The sequence below is a fragment of the Eulemur rufifrons genome, chromosome 25, assembly GCF_041146395.1.
Source record: "Eulemur rufifrons isolate Redbay chromosome 25, OSU_ERuf_1, whole genome shotgun sequence".
Classification (NCBI taxonomy): Eukaryota; Metazoa; Chordata; class Mammalia; order Primates; family Lemuridae; genus Eulemur; species Eulemur rufifrons.
Genome location: NC_091007.1, coordinates 12,412,338 through 12,432,645, shown reverse-complemented (window position 1 = coordinate 12,432,645; position 20,308 = coordinate 12,412,338). Strand labels below are relative to the sequence as shown.

The 20,308-nt window shown below is 37.4% G+C and overlaps 1 protein-coding gene across 5 annotated transcripts in view; it reads right to left on the bottom strand.

Moving 5' to 3' along the window:
- CACNB2 (calcium voltage-gated channel auxiliary subunit beta 2) overlaps positions 1-20,308 on the bottom strand; it is a 299,751-nt gene that overhangs the window by 100,370 nt on the left and 179,073 nt on the right. For 3 of the 5 annotated variants that reach the window (XM_069459014.1, XM_069459016.1, XM_069459015.1), the window contains exon 3: positions 4,036-4,155. In XM_069459014.1, the coding sequence (XP_069315115.1) occupies positions 4,036-4,155 (120 nt within the window). Of the gene's footprint in view, positions 1-4,035; positions 4,156-4,966; positions 5,036-20,308 lie in introns of those variants that run through there. The other 2 variants (XM_069459017.1, XM_069459018.1) reach the window with 1 other exon arrangement.

Below are 20,308 nucleotides of genomic sequence, written 5' to 3'. Positions count from 1 at the left end.
AAAAAACAAAAGTCACACTTCAAAACAGAATGCCATTGGCAATTATAATGACAGGGCTATATGCTAGAAGATCACAAAGTAATGCTTTTACAATACTGAAGCAAAATGTTTTCCATTCTTTTATACCCAGCCAAACTGTTAATTAAATGTGAAGGTGGAATAAAAACATTTTCGAGCTGGCAAGATCTCGAGAAACTAACCTTTCTTTAGAAGGTTCCGTGTTTTCTTGCTGCCAAGCCTTTACTTACACTGACTTTTAAATATATTGTATCCCCACAGCCTAGGAGGCATTTCCCTCTTCTCTACACCCCACTTTTTACTCCAGGAGCTAAACTTCATCCATCCATCTTGTAAGGTCTACTTTTAAGCCACCACCTTCTCCAAGAAGGATTTTTCTATTCCTGTCAGAGGGTACAATCTTTTCCTCCGGGTACTCACCAATCTTCCCCCTACCCTCCAAAGTATTCTATTCTACATTTTATTACCATGACTTTCCTCCCTGAACAAACCACAGAAGCTTCCTGTAGACAAAAGACCTGCCCATGTCTTCTTTGGAGCTATGACCTTGCAGTCCCTCCTACCCCCCAACTGTGCCAAGTACAACTGCTTTAATACAGCAGATATTCAATGATGAGAGAATGGGTTCAAAATATAATGTTAATCTATTCTACTAAGATCACACTGAATCTATCTCTGCTCCAAACCTTTCCATGTCCAGATTCCTCCAACTCAGAGTCCCTGCATATAGGATGGAAGGCATCATTTTTGAGGATTGATGGGAAAAAGAAGAAAATTATTCTTTTAATTAAAAAAAGATGATCATAGGACCCGGTATTTCACTCCTAGGTACATACATATGACAAATGAAAACACGCCCATGCAAAAACTTGTGCATGAATGTTCTAAGCAGCCTATTCATAATACCTAAAAAGATGGAAACAACCCAAATGTTCACCAATTGATAAATGGATAAACAAAACAGTGTATACATACAGTGGAATATTATTTGGCAATAAAAAGAATGAAGTATTGAGGCATGTTACAGCATGCATGAACATTAAAAACACGTATGTAAATGAAAGTAGCCAGTCACAAAAAATCACCTATTGAATGATTTCATTTATATGCAACATCCAGAACAGACAAATCTACAGAAACAGAAAGGTGAACAGTAGTTTCCCAGGGCTGAGGGGATTGGGGAAAATGGAGAGCGACTGCTAATGAACTTGAGATTTCTTACTGGGGCAAGGAAAGTGTTCTAAAATTGATTATAGTGATGGTTGCACAACTCTGAATATACTAATCACCATCGAATTATACATTTTAAATGGGTGAATTATGTCTCAACAAAGTTGTTTTTAAAGAAAAGATCGATGTAAATTGAATTCATATATTACTTGTCTTTAAAGCAGTAGTCAAAGAGCACAAACTGAAGCAAGGCAGGAGTTGCAAAGTATGCCATAACTGAACAAGATCAAAACACACATTTGGAATCAGAAAACACCAAGTTAAAAAACAAGGACATGTCAGTGATATTTACTGGCATCAAAATTAACATGTAATCTATCTACTACAGAGTTTTAACATTAACAAAGGGGTAGCGAAGAGTATTGGGTCTTCTTGACAGCACAGAATGCCTCATTATATAATCATTTGTAGGTCACTTAATTTCAAAAGGTGGTGCACCTCTAGTTTCAATTCTGTGCCAGTTACCTTATTTCATAGAAGTATGATTAAGGTAATGAGTGAATAATGTATTCACATTTATAGCAGACCAGGATCTGAGAGCACTGCTGAGGTGTAGTCCCAGCATGTGCACAATTTATGGTATGCAATCTATAAGGCAAGGGAGTAAAAGCACCAACTTATAAAGTCTTTCTACTTAAGGGATGCTCTGATGGTTACAAAATAAATGTAGAAAATGTTGATTCTTCCAAAACAAATGTACAAACTGTTTTAAAGTTAAATGGTGAATTCATGTATTTTTAAACTTCAAGCCTCCATTTTGAAATAGGTCTCACAAAGGCACGATGATATCTGGCAAAGGGAAATGGATAAAAATAACCTAATAAGGAACTAGTCTCCTAAAATCCCTGTTTTGCATTCTTTCTTCAAGGATATTGCAAGTAATAAACCAGACCAATCAAATCATGATTTTCGTATAAAGTAAAATTAAATCCTAATTTCTATCTTCTCTCGGAACATATTCAAATTCTCACTTACCCTAGAGTAACTCATTTGAATACATCAAAGGTTTAAGATATTGACCTAATTCTAAAGGAAAAAAAATGAATATAAGTTATTTTCATTAAACACTAAAAGTAAACACTTCAATTATTTTGCCTTTGTTTTAAATTCTCATTTTCTTTCATCTTCTACATCATTTGTAACTATAAACGTATAAGGCTGGCAAGTAATATACACCTGGTTTGATTTAGGATCAACATTTTGATCCATGGTAGGTTGAGAGATATTTAAAAGTTCTTAACTCATGACTTACAGCACACAGTTATGGACAAAAATGTCCCAATCAGATAACTAAAGACTTTGAAAAACAAACCTACAATACCTTGGGTTGCATGATGATGAGACAGGAATCTGAGAAACTGTTTAATTTTGGTATGTGAAAATTACTGAATAAATTAGTTGCAAATGGAACGATCTTCTGGAATATGAGGGTTTTTTTTTTTTTCTTTTCTTTACACACAGTGCAAAATATAGAATGCAGAATTCAGACTCTCAACTGTAACCTGTATTAACTACAGGGCAAACTTGTAACAATTGGCTTCACTAGTCATACATTCATTATTTAATGTTCCTCATCATTTAACTTCAACTTCATAATGGGTTAAGTGGCCAACTGTGGTAGACCAGATTAGTTGGTGGCAACTGGGCCACATCTTGCATCGTCAGCTTCCACGGTTGCAAAACCCTCCTTGTTCCTGCTGCTTATGAGCTGTGTCATGGTTAAGACTGCCAGACCTGGAGATGATTTCCCTGCTGGCTGAGGTGAGAGCCTTGTTTTCACATTTGGAAATACTGCTTTTTAGAAGTCAAGGTCTCCTGGCAGCTCCTTAGTGAACCACTATGGCAGCCGCGCTAGAGGTCATGAATATTACATAAGGGCTGTCCAGGCATTCAAACCAAAATCTCCAAGCCACGATTCCCATAGCAACACACATAGATTTTACTCATCTCAAAGATGAAGCAGCCAGCAGAAACGCTACCCTGATTTTTCTAGCAAGATCAACACAGCACTTACTCTTCTTCAAAGCAGTTATTTTTTCAAGAGAAAACCAACAACCATGCTAAAATATGTTCATTCGGAAGCTATGGAGTATCCCACAAACCAAGCCACCTTAAAGTTGGATGACAATCTATGCTTTAGAAATAGCTGCTGTTCAAATGACCACATGGACAAGAGAATTCAGATCATTACAATTAGTGAAAAGAAACACAGCCTGAGATAAATCCTGTAATTGTGTATTTCATATCTGGTTTCCTCTATGTATACAAACTTCATTATGATGAAATGGAGGAAAAAAAAGTGTTCCAAAGACAGAAACGGCTTTATTTTTGAAAAGCATAATGTGATCAAGTATTTTAAAAAAGAAGATGACATTGTAAAACACCTATGGAGCAAAATTTGGTGGAAAGACTGTTCAAGTCTAAGAATTTGTTTTTTAAACAGAGATATAGTTTACTAGGAAAATGATGTAAACTATCTTGATCTTGGATGCAATTTTTCCTCTTTCTACATTTAGGGATCTTTCTGGGTGTGTCTAAATAAGCCCTCCACCCATGGAAACAAATTATTTGGTTCATAAAACAACACAAAAGTAAAGACCACTCTTAGATACCACACTTCCTTTTTCTCCTAAGGGAAGAAAATATGTTCCATTTCTTTTTTAAACCAGACAATGGAATACTCCAACAGACCAAACATAAGCTTTAGGGGAAACTTCCACAGGTGGTCCATCACCTGCACAGCACAACTTGCAAAGAAAGATCTTGGCAGGGAAGAAATGGTCTTACCTTTGCTTTTTCCAGCTGTGCCTGGGCCTGCCGCTCAGCTTCTCTGCGCACTGCCTCGCGGTCCTCCTCCAGAGATACATCTGAATCGGATGGACGGCTGGTGTAGGAGTCTGCCGAACCCTGGAGAGGAAAACGTACATTTTAAAATAGATTCAATCTATGATGTTTGCATTGGAAATATCTCATCAACAAGGCAGTGAGCTTCCAGAACTATTTTATACATTCCTGAAAAGAGAAGCAAATAATCCATGTTGCAGCAACCCATTTAGAAAATCATGCTGGGGTTTGTAGACCATTTGTTCACTAGGACAGTTGTGCCTCCTGATCGTTGCCATTCCTTCCCAAGCCTTATATTCCAAAAACTCCCCTTTCTGAAAGCCAGAACAAGTTTCTTTATAATTAAACCGGCTCGGTGGTGCAGTGCAGAGCTGAAGGGCACCCATGGGTTTCAAGGATAGCTTCAAGAACAATCTACATGCTAAAGCAAGTATTGAAAATTAGGAAGACATTAAGCCTAACAAAAACATAAATGTCTAACGAGGTATAAACTTGAACTCTTCAAAATGTCACTATCATGATATGACTCCCACTTTCATCTTCAGAAACCTTTTACGTGTTTTTGTACACCTGCTACCTTCTCCAACAAAACTGTAAGCCACTAGCAGCTAACTTCGCTCCATCTTCCAGCAACACATTTTAAAAATCCCTTGACATAGATTTAATAGAAGCTGCACAGAAAACACCTGCCTGGGATAGCTCATCTGGCAATAAATCGCAAGATAAAATGGTAGGAATCTCCCTACCTCCCTCTCTTGCAATCGTGATCAGATTAACTCAGTCAAATCCACCCCCTGTACCTGCATTCACTACAACAACAGAAGAGCAAAAGACAAAACAAACGTCTCCCCCAAACGAAAGCCTTTGCGCTTACACAGATGTCAGAATTCTTCAGCCTTCCTCCCTTGGCTCTTTTCAGAAGCCTAATCCAGGTGGCCTTCATGAGCCAGACAGCGCCTTTATCGTCCGCAGCTGCAGCCCGGGGCGCAGGTTCTCAGTGCGCGCTGAGCCCTGGAGAGCCCGAGCTCCCTTCCAATCCATGCTCTGGGCAAGCCCCTCTTCTCGTCCCTTTCTGCCTCCGGGGCTTTCACTCTCTGCCCCGGAGGACTCCCATCCAAGGAGATTCTTATTTTCCCGTTCCAGGGGAGCGGAAAACACACAGTCGAATGCTTTATATTGCTTTAAACATAAAGAACACTTCAAGTGCATTCAAAGACCGGTATCAACTCGTTCTAAACTTAATGCATCTTATAACCCTTAACATTCTCTTCCTCGCCCTCGCATATGTTAAAGGAAATTAGTTGTAAGAGAACCTGAGGAAAAAAAAAAAAAACTAGTGCAAAAACGTATGCAGTGACATTTTCGAGTGCAAAGTTCAAGCCTTATCTTTGGAGATCTCGAGGGGGCGGGGGAGGGAGAGGGAGGAGGACGTACTCCGCACTGGGCATGCTCCATATGTAGCCTTTTTACGCAGATGCTCACATCACACTGTTAGTCTATGTCAAATTGCCCTTTTACATCCGAAGTGTAAACAGCTGCAAAGGTCTTTTCGGTTCTATAGTAACCTAGTAACCGGACCCATGGTATGTTTGTTTCTGTTTCAGATGAAACAGTCTCTCCCAAACAAAGCACGTCATCTTCCCCATTTAATAATCCCTTTCCATTCATTACCTGCCACACAAAGTATATCCTATGCCATAAAGCAATTCACAGATAATAAATATCACATGCAATATGGCACAGCCAAAATCAAATAATGCTCATCGGATATAATATGGTTCTTTGTTGTCTGTGACTTCCCTTAACAAGATGCAAGAGAGAGATTTGGCCATTTAATAAGGGCATGAAAGTAATCACAGCTCTATAAAGCCATGAGATTAACTGAGCTCAAAATGACTTTGAACCGCTTCTCCAACTGAGAAACCACCATTTGAGATAAAGCCACTGGCATAAATAGCAGGGGGAACTGTTACAATACTTAGGAAGAAATTTCAAAGCTTGGTGGATTTATTAGCTTAGGTTAAAACTCACAGAATAATTGAGCCCAAACCCTGCTCGCAGATAAGGTGACAGGGGCTTGAGAAGGAAAGATACTAGGAAGTTATTAATTTCCTGTCCTAATGAAATTACATTTTTTAAGTTTACTAATGAAGAAATACACACTTTCAGATTTCTTAAGAGTTAACACAAAATTCTTTTGCTGCATTCCAAACTGCATTTATTTGAATGTGGCGGGATATTATTTTGTAAAATCTCAGGCAAATGAAATAAAAAGGTGTTTTTATAAAAATCTCCTCCCTCCGACTCCGGGCTAATACCAATCTTCGTAACTTAAATGCTAGAAAACACGTAGGATAGGGGCTTCAGCATAAAAGTTAGAGATCAACTATACTTTCATTGCAGTATCATGACATAAATTAATAAATGGATTGCTTATTGTTATGAATTGAATGTAAAATGTATGGAGAATAGAAATGCATTGCAACTTTGTGTTCAAGCAAAATTTACAAGGGACTAATGAGTCTTTCAACACAGACACACGTGGTAGAGGATTCCTAATTTTTCCAGAGGGCTTCTTAAAGCATTGGTAGGACAGTAGGAATTACCATGAAGCACAATTATACCCTTTGTCTGGTCCCCATTGTCGCCAGTCTTGGCATTTTAGACCCAATCACCCCACTAAAGGTTGAAGAAACACTTCAGTGAAGATACAAAGTTTTTGTCATTAAGAACCCCATAATGACAAGAAGTACATACTGAGAGAGAGAGAATAACACACACATAATTTTGTGTGATCTCATTCCCTTTTAAATAAGATTTTAAAAGTCCTTTGCTAATAATCAGATGAAGCTCTTGCATTGCACAGTCATTCTGAGACTGGTTTCCAGGCTTAAATAGTCATACAGTTAAAAAAAAAAATTTTTTTTCTTCATTGACTTTTGGCAATGATCTTTTGAACATCTGCAACAACTTATTAACCTTTGACTATTTTATGATACTGGATGTGACAATGAACTGATTTTTAAAGTAGCTTATAGAAGGAGCCAGATTACTTTGATTCCTTTTATCCTTAATAGTATATACTTTCAAAATACTCCTCATTATAAAAGTTATAGGTACCCAGTGTTAACAGAGAGGGACAAACAAAAATTTCCTTAAATTATCCCACCCAAAGATAACCACTGTTCAATAGTAGCATGTTTCAATCTCCAGAGTTGTTGCATTTTTGAAAGTCACCCTCCTGACATACACCTTACAATTAATCTCCTTCCTTCTGGGAATGTGGATTTATGCAGTTAGAAGTGATATATCTAATTAAGCTTTTGCCTTTGGTACCATATGGATTTTCTGGGTCATTGTGCCTCAAGTAGTCTTCAATCAGGAACAGCTGGCAGTCATTTCTCTAACTCCAGAATAGGTTCATTACAGGATGTACCCTTGATCTTTACCATTTCTATAATGTGATTAGCTGGTCTTCTGCCGTATTTGTCCTTGTAAGTACATCACATTTTCAGCTACTCATAGTTCCTTTTTCACATCTTAATAGTTGCTCTCCAAATGGTACAATTCTAGGATGTAACTTGCACCTAATTATCAATAGTTCATCGCAGCATCTTCTACTTTTATCCTCAGAACTGTCACTCTAAATATGTGTTTTTTGCTTATAGGAAAATTCCATTTAATCAGATTAACTTATGCTTTTATCTATTCTTTAATTTCTTTTTCTGATTTTATGTTGAGTATTTGCACAATAAAACCATCATCACCCTTTTCCTTTGACACATTTGACTGGTATTTATGAAGCTTGTTTTTTTGATGTGGTGGTCTACTGTTTCACAGTGATGTATATTTTCAACATCAGTTTTCTTGAGCATTCCTGTATTTTCTTTTAAACCTGAAAGGATACGAGTTGTAAGCCTATTTGAAAGTGGCATCTTGGATCCCAAACTGGGACATCTATGTCTGTACAAAATCTTCCTCCATGAGTCTAAAGCAACGCTCTTGAGTAGTATCAATTTCTCATGGTACCCCAAGGCCACCCTGAGTCTAGACAAAGCTATGTCCCAAGAACATCCTCAAGACTTCAAACCACCTCATCATGCATAGGACTATGCTAACCCAATGACAAATTTGACTTCAATTATTGCCTCCGAATCTGCCATGGGACAGATATCCCATTGCCTACTAGTCATGCCAACATCTCTTAAAAATAAAATTTTTAAAAAATGGGGTAGACTTCTAAGGGCAACCAAGTAGAAAGGTTTCTTTCTTGTATTGTCTGCTAGGAGGGGGTGAGAATTCTTTCATTTTTCATATTGTCATCATCTCTTTTTACAGCTTAGAAGAATTAACTTTTGTTCTGTGATGCCATCTAGATCTAAGAATCTGAATTGTTATCCCTGGTTTGATGGGTTTCTGCATAAACAAAACCATAAACCATTTGTGGATAATGAGAGAATCCTAACTCTAAAAATCCAAAAATGATATAAGGGTGTTGAGATAAAGCACATTTTCATAAATATTGTATCCTTTAGTTTGCAAATGGCATGTAATTACTATGCAAATTTATACGATAAAGAAAATCTCAAATGTGATTGGCCTGTCATTTGGCTTAATGTCAAAATAGTAACTGAGGTGATGGTAATAAATCTTTGCAAGGTCATCCTTGTGTGATACTTTTATGATTATGTAAAAGCTCAAATGTTAGCTTCAATTATCTCAAGAAAATAGGAAAATCTGTAAGCTTTGTATAGCTATGGTATATACTAATGAAGAGAGTAAATTTCACAAAATAACATAGAAAAACAAAAACCACATGCAATTATTGAACACTTACTTTCAAACTTTGTGTTCTAACTGTAAGCTAAATGCTGAAAATATGACTGTGAAAAAGATTAAAGCTTCGTTTTTATCGTGGAGCTTAATATTTCAGTGAAGGAGACTGATCTGTTTTTAAAAGGTAGCAGAAAATGCCTGTGAAAGACATAAAATAGGTTGCAACAGTCCAATGATGGGGAGAGGGATGGTATTTTAGTTACGGTGATGAAATGACACTAAGTGGAAACTCCAAGGATAAAAGAAAAAAGTCAGCCCCGGAATGCACTGAGAAAAGAGATATCCAGGCAGAGGGAACAACATATGCTAAGGCCCTGAGGACAAGAAACATTTAGCATGTTTGAGGAATTGAAAAGAGGTCAGTGTAGCTAACATGCGACCTTTTCTGGAAGATTTATTTAAGCTTTCTCAATCTTTCTCTCTTTTTCTCTCACTCTCTCTCCATCCTCTCTTTTTCTCTCACTCTACATGTGATACATCCTTAAGACCACCTAGAATATGCATCTCCTTCATTTATATGGCATGGCCTCACAGGAAAACTCCTTCCACATGTTTGATTTCTTTAATTACGAGCGACATTTAAGTTGCTGTCAGTAAACTTCGCATTACCAGAAACATAATGTGTTCTGAGATTTAAACAGAGATCTTGGATTTTCTTCCTTCCAAGTCTAGCTCTCTCTCTTAGGGGCTACAGAATGCGTTTTTGTGATTGTTCTACATTACACTAATAATTCAATCAATTTATTAAGATTAGGCTATGCACAGGAGTGATACTAAGAACTGCTGATAGTTAATGAATGCTTACATCGTGTTAGGCACTGTGCTTAATTCACAAGTATTACCTAATTTAATCTCTAATTATCTTCGTTTTTACTGATGAGAAAACTCAGACATGGAGAAGTGAAGTTACCTAACCAAAGTTCCAAAGCAAATCATCAACGGAGTCAGGTGTCAACTTTTAGCAGTCAGAATTCAAGTCCCATGCATGCATCGGCTCATAAAAATAAAAGCTGGAACAATCCCTACATCTGCTGATATTCCTATTAATCAAAAGCACACCTTCTTCTGTCTGCCAGTCACATGTGTGGCCATTTCTAATCATCCTAAAACCAATTCTTAGCTTTATCTTTACGAAGCTCTTGGCATTCTCTCCCCTCCAGATACACACACATCTTCGCAAATTTTCAAGTTTTATCTTTCCAAAAGGCACAGTGAAGGTCCCTTGAAACACAGACAATTTCCCATTCACTAATGTAATGCAGTTTTGTGGAAAGAAGAGTTTATAGACTTGGCTGCAACTCTGAAATTTTCCTCACTTTGGAGTATCTCCACATTGTGAAGCATACTTTTCATTGCTTAACTACAATGGAAAGTAGATTAAGTAGAATGGGGAAACAATGGAAGTCAAGAAACTTGACTATTTAAATTTTTCTCTGTGAAAATGAATATGACTTTGGCAAGCTGGCCTTCAGTAGCCTCGCTGGCAGCTAATTCTGCCTGGAGCTGGATAGAATTCAAGTGTCTTCTTTCAGTTCAGTAGGACCAGGTGCTAATTTTCAGCTCTGAAGCTGAAATTATTAAAAAGTATAAAGTTCAGACACGTCACTGACATCATTTTAATACACCAAAACACTATTATCACCAAATTATTCCTTAAAGTGAGTGTGTGATGGCTATTTATATTTTGTAGAAGAGCCTCGGTCCAATATTTCCAACATTTGACATTATCAAAAAGAATCATTTTGGCAAAGTTAAAATTAGATGGTCAATGTTGATATTTATGTTGAGTTTTGGATTTAGCATCGGCTAAATAAGTTTCCTTCATAATCACAACATTTTGTGTGTGTTTGTGTGTATGTGTGTATAGGGGGAGTTTTCTAGGCCTTTAATATATATTTACTGATGGTAATAGATAATAAGAACTTTTCGTGCTACTATAATTTCTTATGCAAAAGTTCACCTCTCCTTTCATGAGAATAGAAACAGGTAGTCAAGAAACAGAAATACAGTAACCTGGGAAAGTGAGACTGTCTCAACATATTGCTGAAGAAAATTGAATTAAATAGGAAGTAAGGAGTGAATAAATTGTATTTGGGAAATGTTTGGTATAGAAATTCACAATAAGTCTAGATAACTGCTAGAAACTCCGCGTGGACGCCACTACACTTAGGCTTTCTACTCAGTCATTCCAATCAGCACATACACATGCTGTTATTTCTCTCTCCCTAAGAAAACCTTCCCTGGGCTCCATTTTCTCTGCCAACCCCTGCCCATTTCTTTGCTTTCCTTTGCAGGAAAAAAATGCCTAAAAAGGTTGCCTCTACTCACTCCAACTCTTCTCTTCCAGTTCTCTCTTGAACCTCCTCACTCCCACCACTCTGCTAAAACTGCTCATCAAAGTCATCAATAAGCCAAGGCTACAACCCAGTGATCAATTCTCAGTTGCTCATCTCAACCCATCAGTAGCATTTAGCAGAGCTCATCGCTTCCTATCCCCTATTAGCTTTCTCAACTTGACTTCTGCTTTCTCTTGGTCTTTCTCTCACCCCTCCGGCTGCTCCTCCTAAGTCTCCTTTGTAGGATCTCCTCTTCCTCCCAACTTCTGCACCCTCTCCCCACCACCTGTCCTCTGCCTTCTTTCTGCCCCAGCCTCAGTGGCCTCCTGGATATCCCTCACAGGCACCAGGAACTCTCCTCCCCTAGAGGAGAATTTGCAATTTGGAAGTCATCAACCACAACTTTTCTACACTGCTAACTCTATCACCTCCTCTAAGTCTTTGCTCAAAGGTCTACTTCTTGTGAGGTTTCCTGCAACCATCCTATTTAAAACTGTAATCCCTAATGCCCTTCAGTATCTCCACTGACCCTGTTTTTTTTTTTTTTTTTTTTTGTAAATAGTGCTTTTACTTTCTAACATACAATTTACTTACTATGTTGTTTAGTGTCTGTCACCCTCCATTACATAAATTTATTTATTTATTATATTCATAACACTCAAGAGGGCAAAAAAATTTTTTTGTTTCATTTACTCATATTTCCCAAATGCCCAGAACAATGCCAGGCATGGAATACATGCCCTACAAACATTTGGTGAATGGCTGAGTAAGGGTTAACAGAGAGCCTGTGCTCCCCCTCACGACTTTTTAGATCTTAAAGCTCTCCCACTCTACAGGGGTCCTCCTTTGCATTCCTAAACTTTTCTAAACATTCTTAAGCATTCCTAAAAGTGCTCATGTCTCTTCCTTAATGAAAACAAAAAACAAACAAACAAAAAAACCCACCAACAGAAATCTGCCTGTCCATGGTGAATGGACAATACATATTTATAATGAATAAAAGAATAACACAAGGACTTCAGCTTGAAGATATCCCTGGTGTTTTACCATCAACCTCAATAAATGCCAAGTTCACTAACTTAGTGCAAATGTCAACTATAGGGCAGCTGATTAAATAACCATGTTTCATAACAAGCAAGCCACTCCAAAAAAACAGGTCATTATGCTTAAAATTTATATAGCATCCTTCTTCCAAGGAATTTAAAAGAGATTTTTATATTTTGAAAATACGATTACAGCTTATTTTCTGTGACGCCTCTTTTCCAATTAATTCCACTTCTTCATTCCAGGAACTTAAAGTTCCAATCCTAAAACTGCAGTGACTCATTGTATAGCCAAAGGCAAGGCATGTAAATACTTCCCAGGCTAATTCTCCCCTTTGTAAAATGAGCATACTAAATTGAAGCTACTAGAAATAATGCTCTTGAAAACTTTCTTACAGATACTTCAAGAAACATTGTGTATGTGACATTGTTTGAATGTTTACTATTAACTTCTCATGCACCACTGTTACCATTCCTGTAGCGATGGAGTTCAAGTTTATGGCAGAAAACGTGACTATACATATAATTTCTAATAAGACAGAATGTTTTAAAAATCAAGCCAGTATACGAGGAAGAAATTTCTTCAAGCAATTTTGGGTAATATGTTTAAAGGGAATGCGACTGAATACCTGGGCAAATATAAAACTCTCAACACCTTAATGGGCTCTTTACTACTAAATAAAGGTCACGTCAAAAGATGGCCCATCCAAATGCCAGTCCTTTTCTTGAGTGGCAAAACAAGCAAACAAAGCTGGGCTGTTGTTTTTCAAGGTGAGTTCTCCCAGTTGGCAATGAACAATCAATCCACAAACATTCATGAATAGCCAATATATGTGTCTTCCAGGGAGCCTCATTGTGAAAAGGGATATGGCTTCAGTCCTTAAAGAGTTTACCTTCTAGCATTTTCTTTGCAGATACACAAGTCATACTGATAAGAAAAACAGAAAGGGATGAATAGGTTTAAAAAGACAAAGGCTCTGAATAGAAAATTTACAAAAAAATCAACTAGTCATCTGCAAAAAGTGCTCAACCTCACTAAATTAAACACAATTCCATTTTCCTCTTTGCAAAGTACAGATTCATAATGTCGGAAGGATATGCTTAAACTGATACTTTCACACTTTGTTAATAGTTTTTGACTTTCATACCACCCTTTAGGAAGACAATTTACTTTCTGTTGGTAACTAAACATTTATTTAGATGTATCAAGGCTAACAATTTCACTTCCAGGAACTAGCTTAAGGAAATTCTTAAATTATAGTCTATACACTTAGTAGACTATTAGACAACCTTAAAAATAGTTACAAAGATGGGAGAGGATTATAGACAAATGTTTATGATGACTTTATTTGGTAAAACAAAGAAAACCAAACCTCAAATAATTTCCATATATACATATACTCATGTATGTAAGAAAAAATAATAGAAGAGGTAGGGTCAGATTAGTTTTTCTTAAAACAATTTGGGGGATTAATTTAAATTTCTTCTGTAATGTTATCATTTTTATGAAGAAAAGTAATTCTAATTGAAATGTCAAACAAAATACCTTTAAAAAATTTTTGATGTTGCCAAAAAAAAGGTCGTTTTCACATACATATTTTCTCTAATTGGTTGATTTGACCTTGATAATATTTTGCAGGTGGAGAAAGAGGACAAAGACCAGGTCTCTCGAAAGACTCTTTATGTACATTAAACACAATAAAACGAAGTAAAGGTTGCTGCAGGAATTTTATGTCAGGTAAGAAACAAGAATTAAAAGTACTTAGACATAAAGTGTTATTATTCTAAAACATTACATTTCCCCGTGGAAAATGTATAAAAATGATTATTTAAGTTTCCACCTAAAACACTAGGCTTTTCTCATAGGAGTGCTTAAATACTTTGTTGGTACTAGGTTAGGTACTTAAGCAGGCCAAATGACTCAGTAATTTGGTAATAAATTATTAATATATTGCTCTAAAAGTCTAACCTTCCAGAAAGATATGACTTTGGTTCAGAGAGATTTAATATTAAAATTAGGCTACACCATCAGGGATTTGGTTGGAAAAATGCCAGTGGTGTGGCGCATTTAGTAATAAAGCACTGCAAAATTACCCTAGTGACCTAATACAGTTAATTCACCCCTTAAGCAACGAACCCACCTTGAGGAGGTGATTTAAGAACTAGAGACAATCTGGTTCATACACCTCTACATTTAGAAAAAAGCTACACATGTTAGATTATTCAGCTGGAAATGTACCATTGGTATGTAACATTAATATTATAAAATCCAGACTATGTTAAGAACGTTTAACAAATCACTGGCCACATACAGTTGGGCAAAAGCAATTTATGCTGTATTTCTTGCTCACAAAGGAGAGAGCATTTTTTATTGCATGGAAATATCTGCTCTATTTTAAGCTTTAAAGTATAATGAACTTTTGTGATGGCAAAACTTCCATCCAGCAAAGCCGAAATGGCCTGACGGTTTGCTAAGAATGTAGTCTGGTAAGGATAAGAAATGGCTTGGTGACTATGCCCACTGCTGCCTGGTGACTCTTGCACTGTGGGGACTATCGTCTCATAGTCTGGTAGAGCACGCATATGTCACATGCCAGAGGCATGTACTACTAAGACACACACCAGACTCAGTCACTCTGAACCAAAAATACACCTCATGGCTCTTCGACTTCATTTACCTGACAATCATTTGATATTATATACAAGTAAGTATTGTTATTGTTACCTTCCTTTCCCAACATACAGACACAGTAGAATGAAATATCTATATGAGGGCAGGGAGCTTGTTTTGTTCACACCTGTATCCCCAACCCCAGGGCACATGTGAGAAGAAGATATGATTGGGCTTTCCAGTCTAGTGAGGGACACAGACATCCCAGAGGTAATAACACAAAACATTATGTCATGACAGTTTCAGTAATTACTAGAAGGCAAAGATGCTATGAAGGAAGACAGCAGTAAGATGAAGACAGAACTCAGAAGAGGCTTCCAAAAGGAAGCAGACGTTCAAGCTGTGCTTTGAAGTTGACAGGAAACAGGCATAGAAAGGTAAGCGAACAGCATTCCAAGATGGAAGGGCCAACGTGAAAGGGAGGAGGATCTTAGTGTATTTAAAGAGCCAGAACTTAGTGAGCAAGAGGAAGGCTCTGAGATGACTTAGCTGCCTATGTCTTTTGGAACTCAGCACTTCAGGTGTAAGCTGAAACATTTAATTACAAAGGGAATTAAATTATGGTCATACCATTAATTCCTCAATTTCTCTTGGAGAAGTACATCGAATCAGTTTTTAGTATTCTTTATCATCATTGCCTTTATATCCAACTTTCTTTCAACAAGTAGCGACCACGTGCCAGGCACAGAGGATCTAAGAATATGTAAGATATATTCCCCATCCTCAAGCAGCTTTTAGCACCTGGATCTCTTACCAACTGACATCTGAAAACTTCAAAACAGGAAAGCTATACATTTTACTACATAAGGTTAAAAATCATAAGATATCAGCAATAAACTTGGAAAAAAATATTTATCAATGACAAAGTTTGATTTCCTTCATATATTAATAGATCTTATAAATCAGTAAGACCAACGACTCAGTGGAAACATAGGGGGAAAAAAAAAAAGAAAGGAGAGTCACAGAAAAAGAAATGGTTTTAAGCACATAGAAAATGTTTAACCTTAATCATGCTGTTAAAAGGGAAAAATCAAAGAAAATACTAGTTTTCATTTTGATTAGCAACAACTAAAAGCAAAATTAATGCACTGTTGCTGTGGTCCTCTCCTACATGGCCCCTTATGGATATAATTCGGTAGGATTTATCAAAATAGAAAATTTACCTTTGATCTATAATCCCAATTCTGATTCTAGGACTTTTATCTTAGAGATATATATAAATACATATAAAAGGAGGTGTATATAAGAATGTTCATTGTGACATTATTTGTTAGATGACTTTGAATAACATAACTGTCCATCAGTAGAGGACTGGTTAAATAAATTATATTGCATATGCATCTATATAATGGCATATTATTCAGACATTAAAAATAATAGGGTATGTCTAGCTGTATATGCTAACATGAAATAATCTCCAAGATGTATTTTCCAGGGAAAAAAGAAAAAGGACAAAGAGACAAAGCTTTTTGTGCTATCATTTGTATAAATATACTGTTTTGCTATCATTTATATAAATTTTTTTTTTTTTTTTTTTTGAGATAGAGTCTCGTTCTGTTGCCCAGGCTAGAGTGCCATGGCATCAGCCTAGCTCACAGCAACCTCAAATTCCTGGGCTCAAGCAATCCTTCTGCCTCAGCCTCTGGAGTAGCTGGGACTACAGGCATGCACCACCATACCTGGCTAATTTTTTCTACATATTTTTAGTTGTCCGGCTAATTTCTTTTTATTTGTAGTAGAGACGGGGGTCTCACTCTTGCTCAGACTGGTCTTGAACTCCTGACCTCGAGCGATCCTCCCACCTTGGCCTCCCAGAGTGCTAGGATTACAGGCATGAGCCACTGCATCTGGCCCATCTGTATAAATATTTTTAAAAGAATACATACATTTATTAGTATGTAGGATAGAACACTGAAGTGGCTGCACGTTTAAAAAAACTTGGCGAGGGTATTCAAAATCTCTATGGCATGTCCCAGACCAATTCGACCAGAACTTCTGGGGGTAGGACAAGGCCACAGTCCTTTTGAAAGCTCTGCATGTGATTCTGCTGATCAGCCAAGGCTGAGAACTGCAAAATGTCCAAGCAACACACAAGAAACTGGTCACCGTACTTGCCTGTGGGGAGGAAAACGGAAGAATCTGGGGCCAGAGATGACAAGGACTTAACATTGCACCGTGTAACTTTTGAAAATGCTTCATTTTTTTAAAACCATATTTATATTACTTTAAGAAGAAGCATTGAAAAGGAAAATCCTAGATTCTTCTTTTTTCTCATTTTTCTTTGAAACACGGTATAGTGGCATGAACTTAGCTGGCTGCAACCTCAAGCTCTTGGGCTCAAGAGCTGTTCCTGCCTCAACCTCCTAAGCAGCTGGGACTACAGGTGTGCACCACCACACTTGGATAATTTTTCTATATATATATACTTTTTTTTTTTTTTTTATAGACGGGGTCTCACTATGTTGCCCAGGCTGGTCTTGAACTCCTGGCCTCAAGCGATCCTTCTACCTCAGCTCCAAAAGCGTAAGATTACAGGCATGAACCATCACACCCAGCCAAAATTCCTAGGTCATTTTCTAGGAGAGATTTGTAATACCTTTCTCTACTCTCAATTTTTGTGGTATTTGTTCTTATCACATACTCAGCTATTACTTGGAAATTTTTTTTCAATTAGTGAAGAACAGGTGCACTTTATTTTTATGATGAAAAATATTCAAGTGACTTTCAAAACATGACCACTAATTTTGACAATCCGACCCAGTGTCAGGAAGCTGATCCTATTGATTTTGGGGAGTGTCAGTGCTGACTCCGTAAACGACTGCAGGACTCCTTGGGGACAGGTGCCTCTTTGGCCCTGTTCTTTCTGCTTCTGGACACACTTTTCACTTTTTCCCAAATATGTCTCTGTACATGTCAAAGGTCATTTTTTTAAACACCTGAACTTAATGTAGTTGGACAAAGGTCATAGATTTTATATAAATAACTGTGGCACTTAAAATGGCAATTCATCTTCTCCACCCTCCTGGTGTATCGTGTGTGTGTACTATGCCCATTAATAAGCACGTTTCATGAAGGCAGGGATTTGTGGTGCTTCTGTTCACTATTGAATCCCCAGTTCCTAGCATAGCAGAAACTCAATAAATGTTTGTTGGTTGAAAATGAAGCCACTCTGCTATTCATCTTTATGAAAATATCATGGCCCACTCTTTCCACCATTTTGGGGTGGGAAACCTGTGGCCTTGGGGCCACATGTGGCCTTCTGGATCCTTGAGTGTGGCCTTTTGACTGAATCCAAATTTTACAGAACAAATCCTTTTACTAAAAGGGGTGCAGCAGAGAAAGATGAAGCTTTCTTTTTTTTTTTTTTTTGCCTCCTTTGGTGCTTAAAAAAGACCAATCTTGAAATCAAAAGGCCACAGATTCCCCACCCTTCATTTGTCCTTTGCTTATGTCTCTAAACACATCTTGTATCACCATGAATATTTGTGGATAAGTGAATAAAGTACTTGTCTATCATATCAAACAATGGATGATGAAGACAACTTCTGTGGTCTTGGTGAGTGTCCCACGGATTGTGTAAATAATAAAACATCTATATTTACTACCAATGGAGAACCTAATCCACAGTCTAGGAAAACACAGTTAAAGTGACACCAAGCAAATTCGACAAAGAGTACTCGGCACAAAGATAAAACTGTAGAAAGCAGAGAGAAAACCATTTCCTAGGGTGATGTGCATTTGCAGAGCCTATCAAAAGGGACAACCCTCCTGAAAGATCTGGAAAATTCTGGACAATTCTGGAAGACACAAGATCCAGCCTGAGCAAGTGCACTGCTGTTGTTTTGCTAAACTTGAGATTAATTTTTAGCCTTCTTCAGTGAGTTGAAAAACACACTGATGTCAGAGCTCCACCGTACATCATTTATAACATATTTAAATTAGCTTACAATGATGATACTGTACAAATACATAAAAGTCTCACTTTATAATGCAAGTTCAATCCTTTTCAAGTTATTCCTTTGTGCTTTTCATGAAGAACTAAGTAAAGGACACACCGTGTCCAGAGAGGTCCCCAGGAAGGGGAGGGCCCTACTTGCTTATGGCCAGTGGGATTTTGGAGCCCTGGGTACATGCACATGATTAGGGAAAAACATCTTTCAGGACCTATTTCTGTCTGTGCATACAATGCATTTTGTGAACACAATGCTCATTAATACAATGCTACTCCTCCATATTTCAAACCCTATAGTCAATTACATCATATTAAAATGAACCTTCTATCAGGTAGGAGAGGTGGGACTCGCCACCTGTCATTACTGACAAAAGAACCCAGGAACGGCAGGCAGGAGTGCCACGTCCCTAGCGGGCACCGCCTCTGGAGGCCGGGTCCCAGCAGTCAGTATAACAACCCTGTCCATCTGCCTCCCTTCTACCTTCAGAACACCTGCTGCTCTTAATCTTCAGAGGAGATTCTGGAGGTGTTTAAAAGCAAGGAGGGAGGACACTACGGTTTTCTTCATTTAAGAAGAAAATGTGTGAATTAATATAAAATTAGGATTGCACGGGGACGGTACGGAAGAAAGTCTACACATTTCCTTAAAGAGTAGGTCCCGCCAGATGTGCTATTATCTGTTTCCTATTCATCTTTTCTTTAATGATTTGAAAAATTAAGAATATTGTAATGCATCTCCCTCTAAACCTAACCTCAAAAATTCATTTTCCTACTTAATAATTTCTCATTGACCTTAGAAAGTAATTTAAAGCAGGACCTTTCTCAAAATAGTTCCTGACCCCTGACAAAGAATGCACTTTATTTCTCCTAATTGGATGGTAACATTTAAGGTTTTTGAACCAATAAAATGTGTTATTTTTTGGCTAAGAAAAAAAAAAAAAATGAAAATGCTCTTAGGTTATTCCAGACACATTAAAAACAAAAAACAAAACAAAACTATTTCTAATGAATCTTGACAACATTATGCAAACTGAAATAAGCCAGTCACAAAAGGACAAATACCACATGAGTCCACGTGTATGAGGTCCCTGGAATAGTCAAATTCACAGAGACAGAAAGTCCAATGGTGGCTGCCAGGGGCTGGCAGGTGGCGAGAATGGGGAGTTCCCATTTAACAGGTACAGAATTTCAGTTGGGAAAGAAGAAAAAGTTCTAGAGATGGATGGTGGTGATGGTTGCACAACAATGTGAATGTGCTTGATGCCACAGAACTGTACAGTTAAAAGTGGTAAAAAATGGTAAATTTTATCACAATAAAAAAAAATTTAAAAACACACACACAAACCCTAACAATATTTCTGGTAGAGAAATCAGAGTA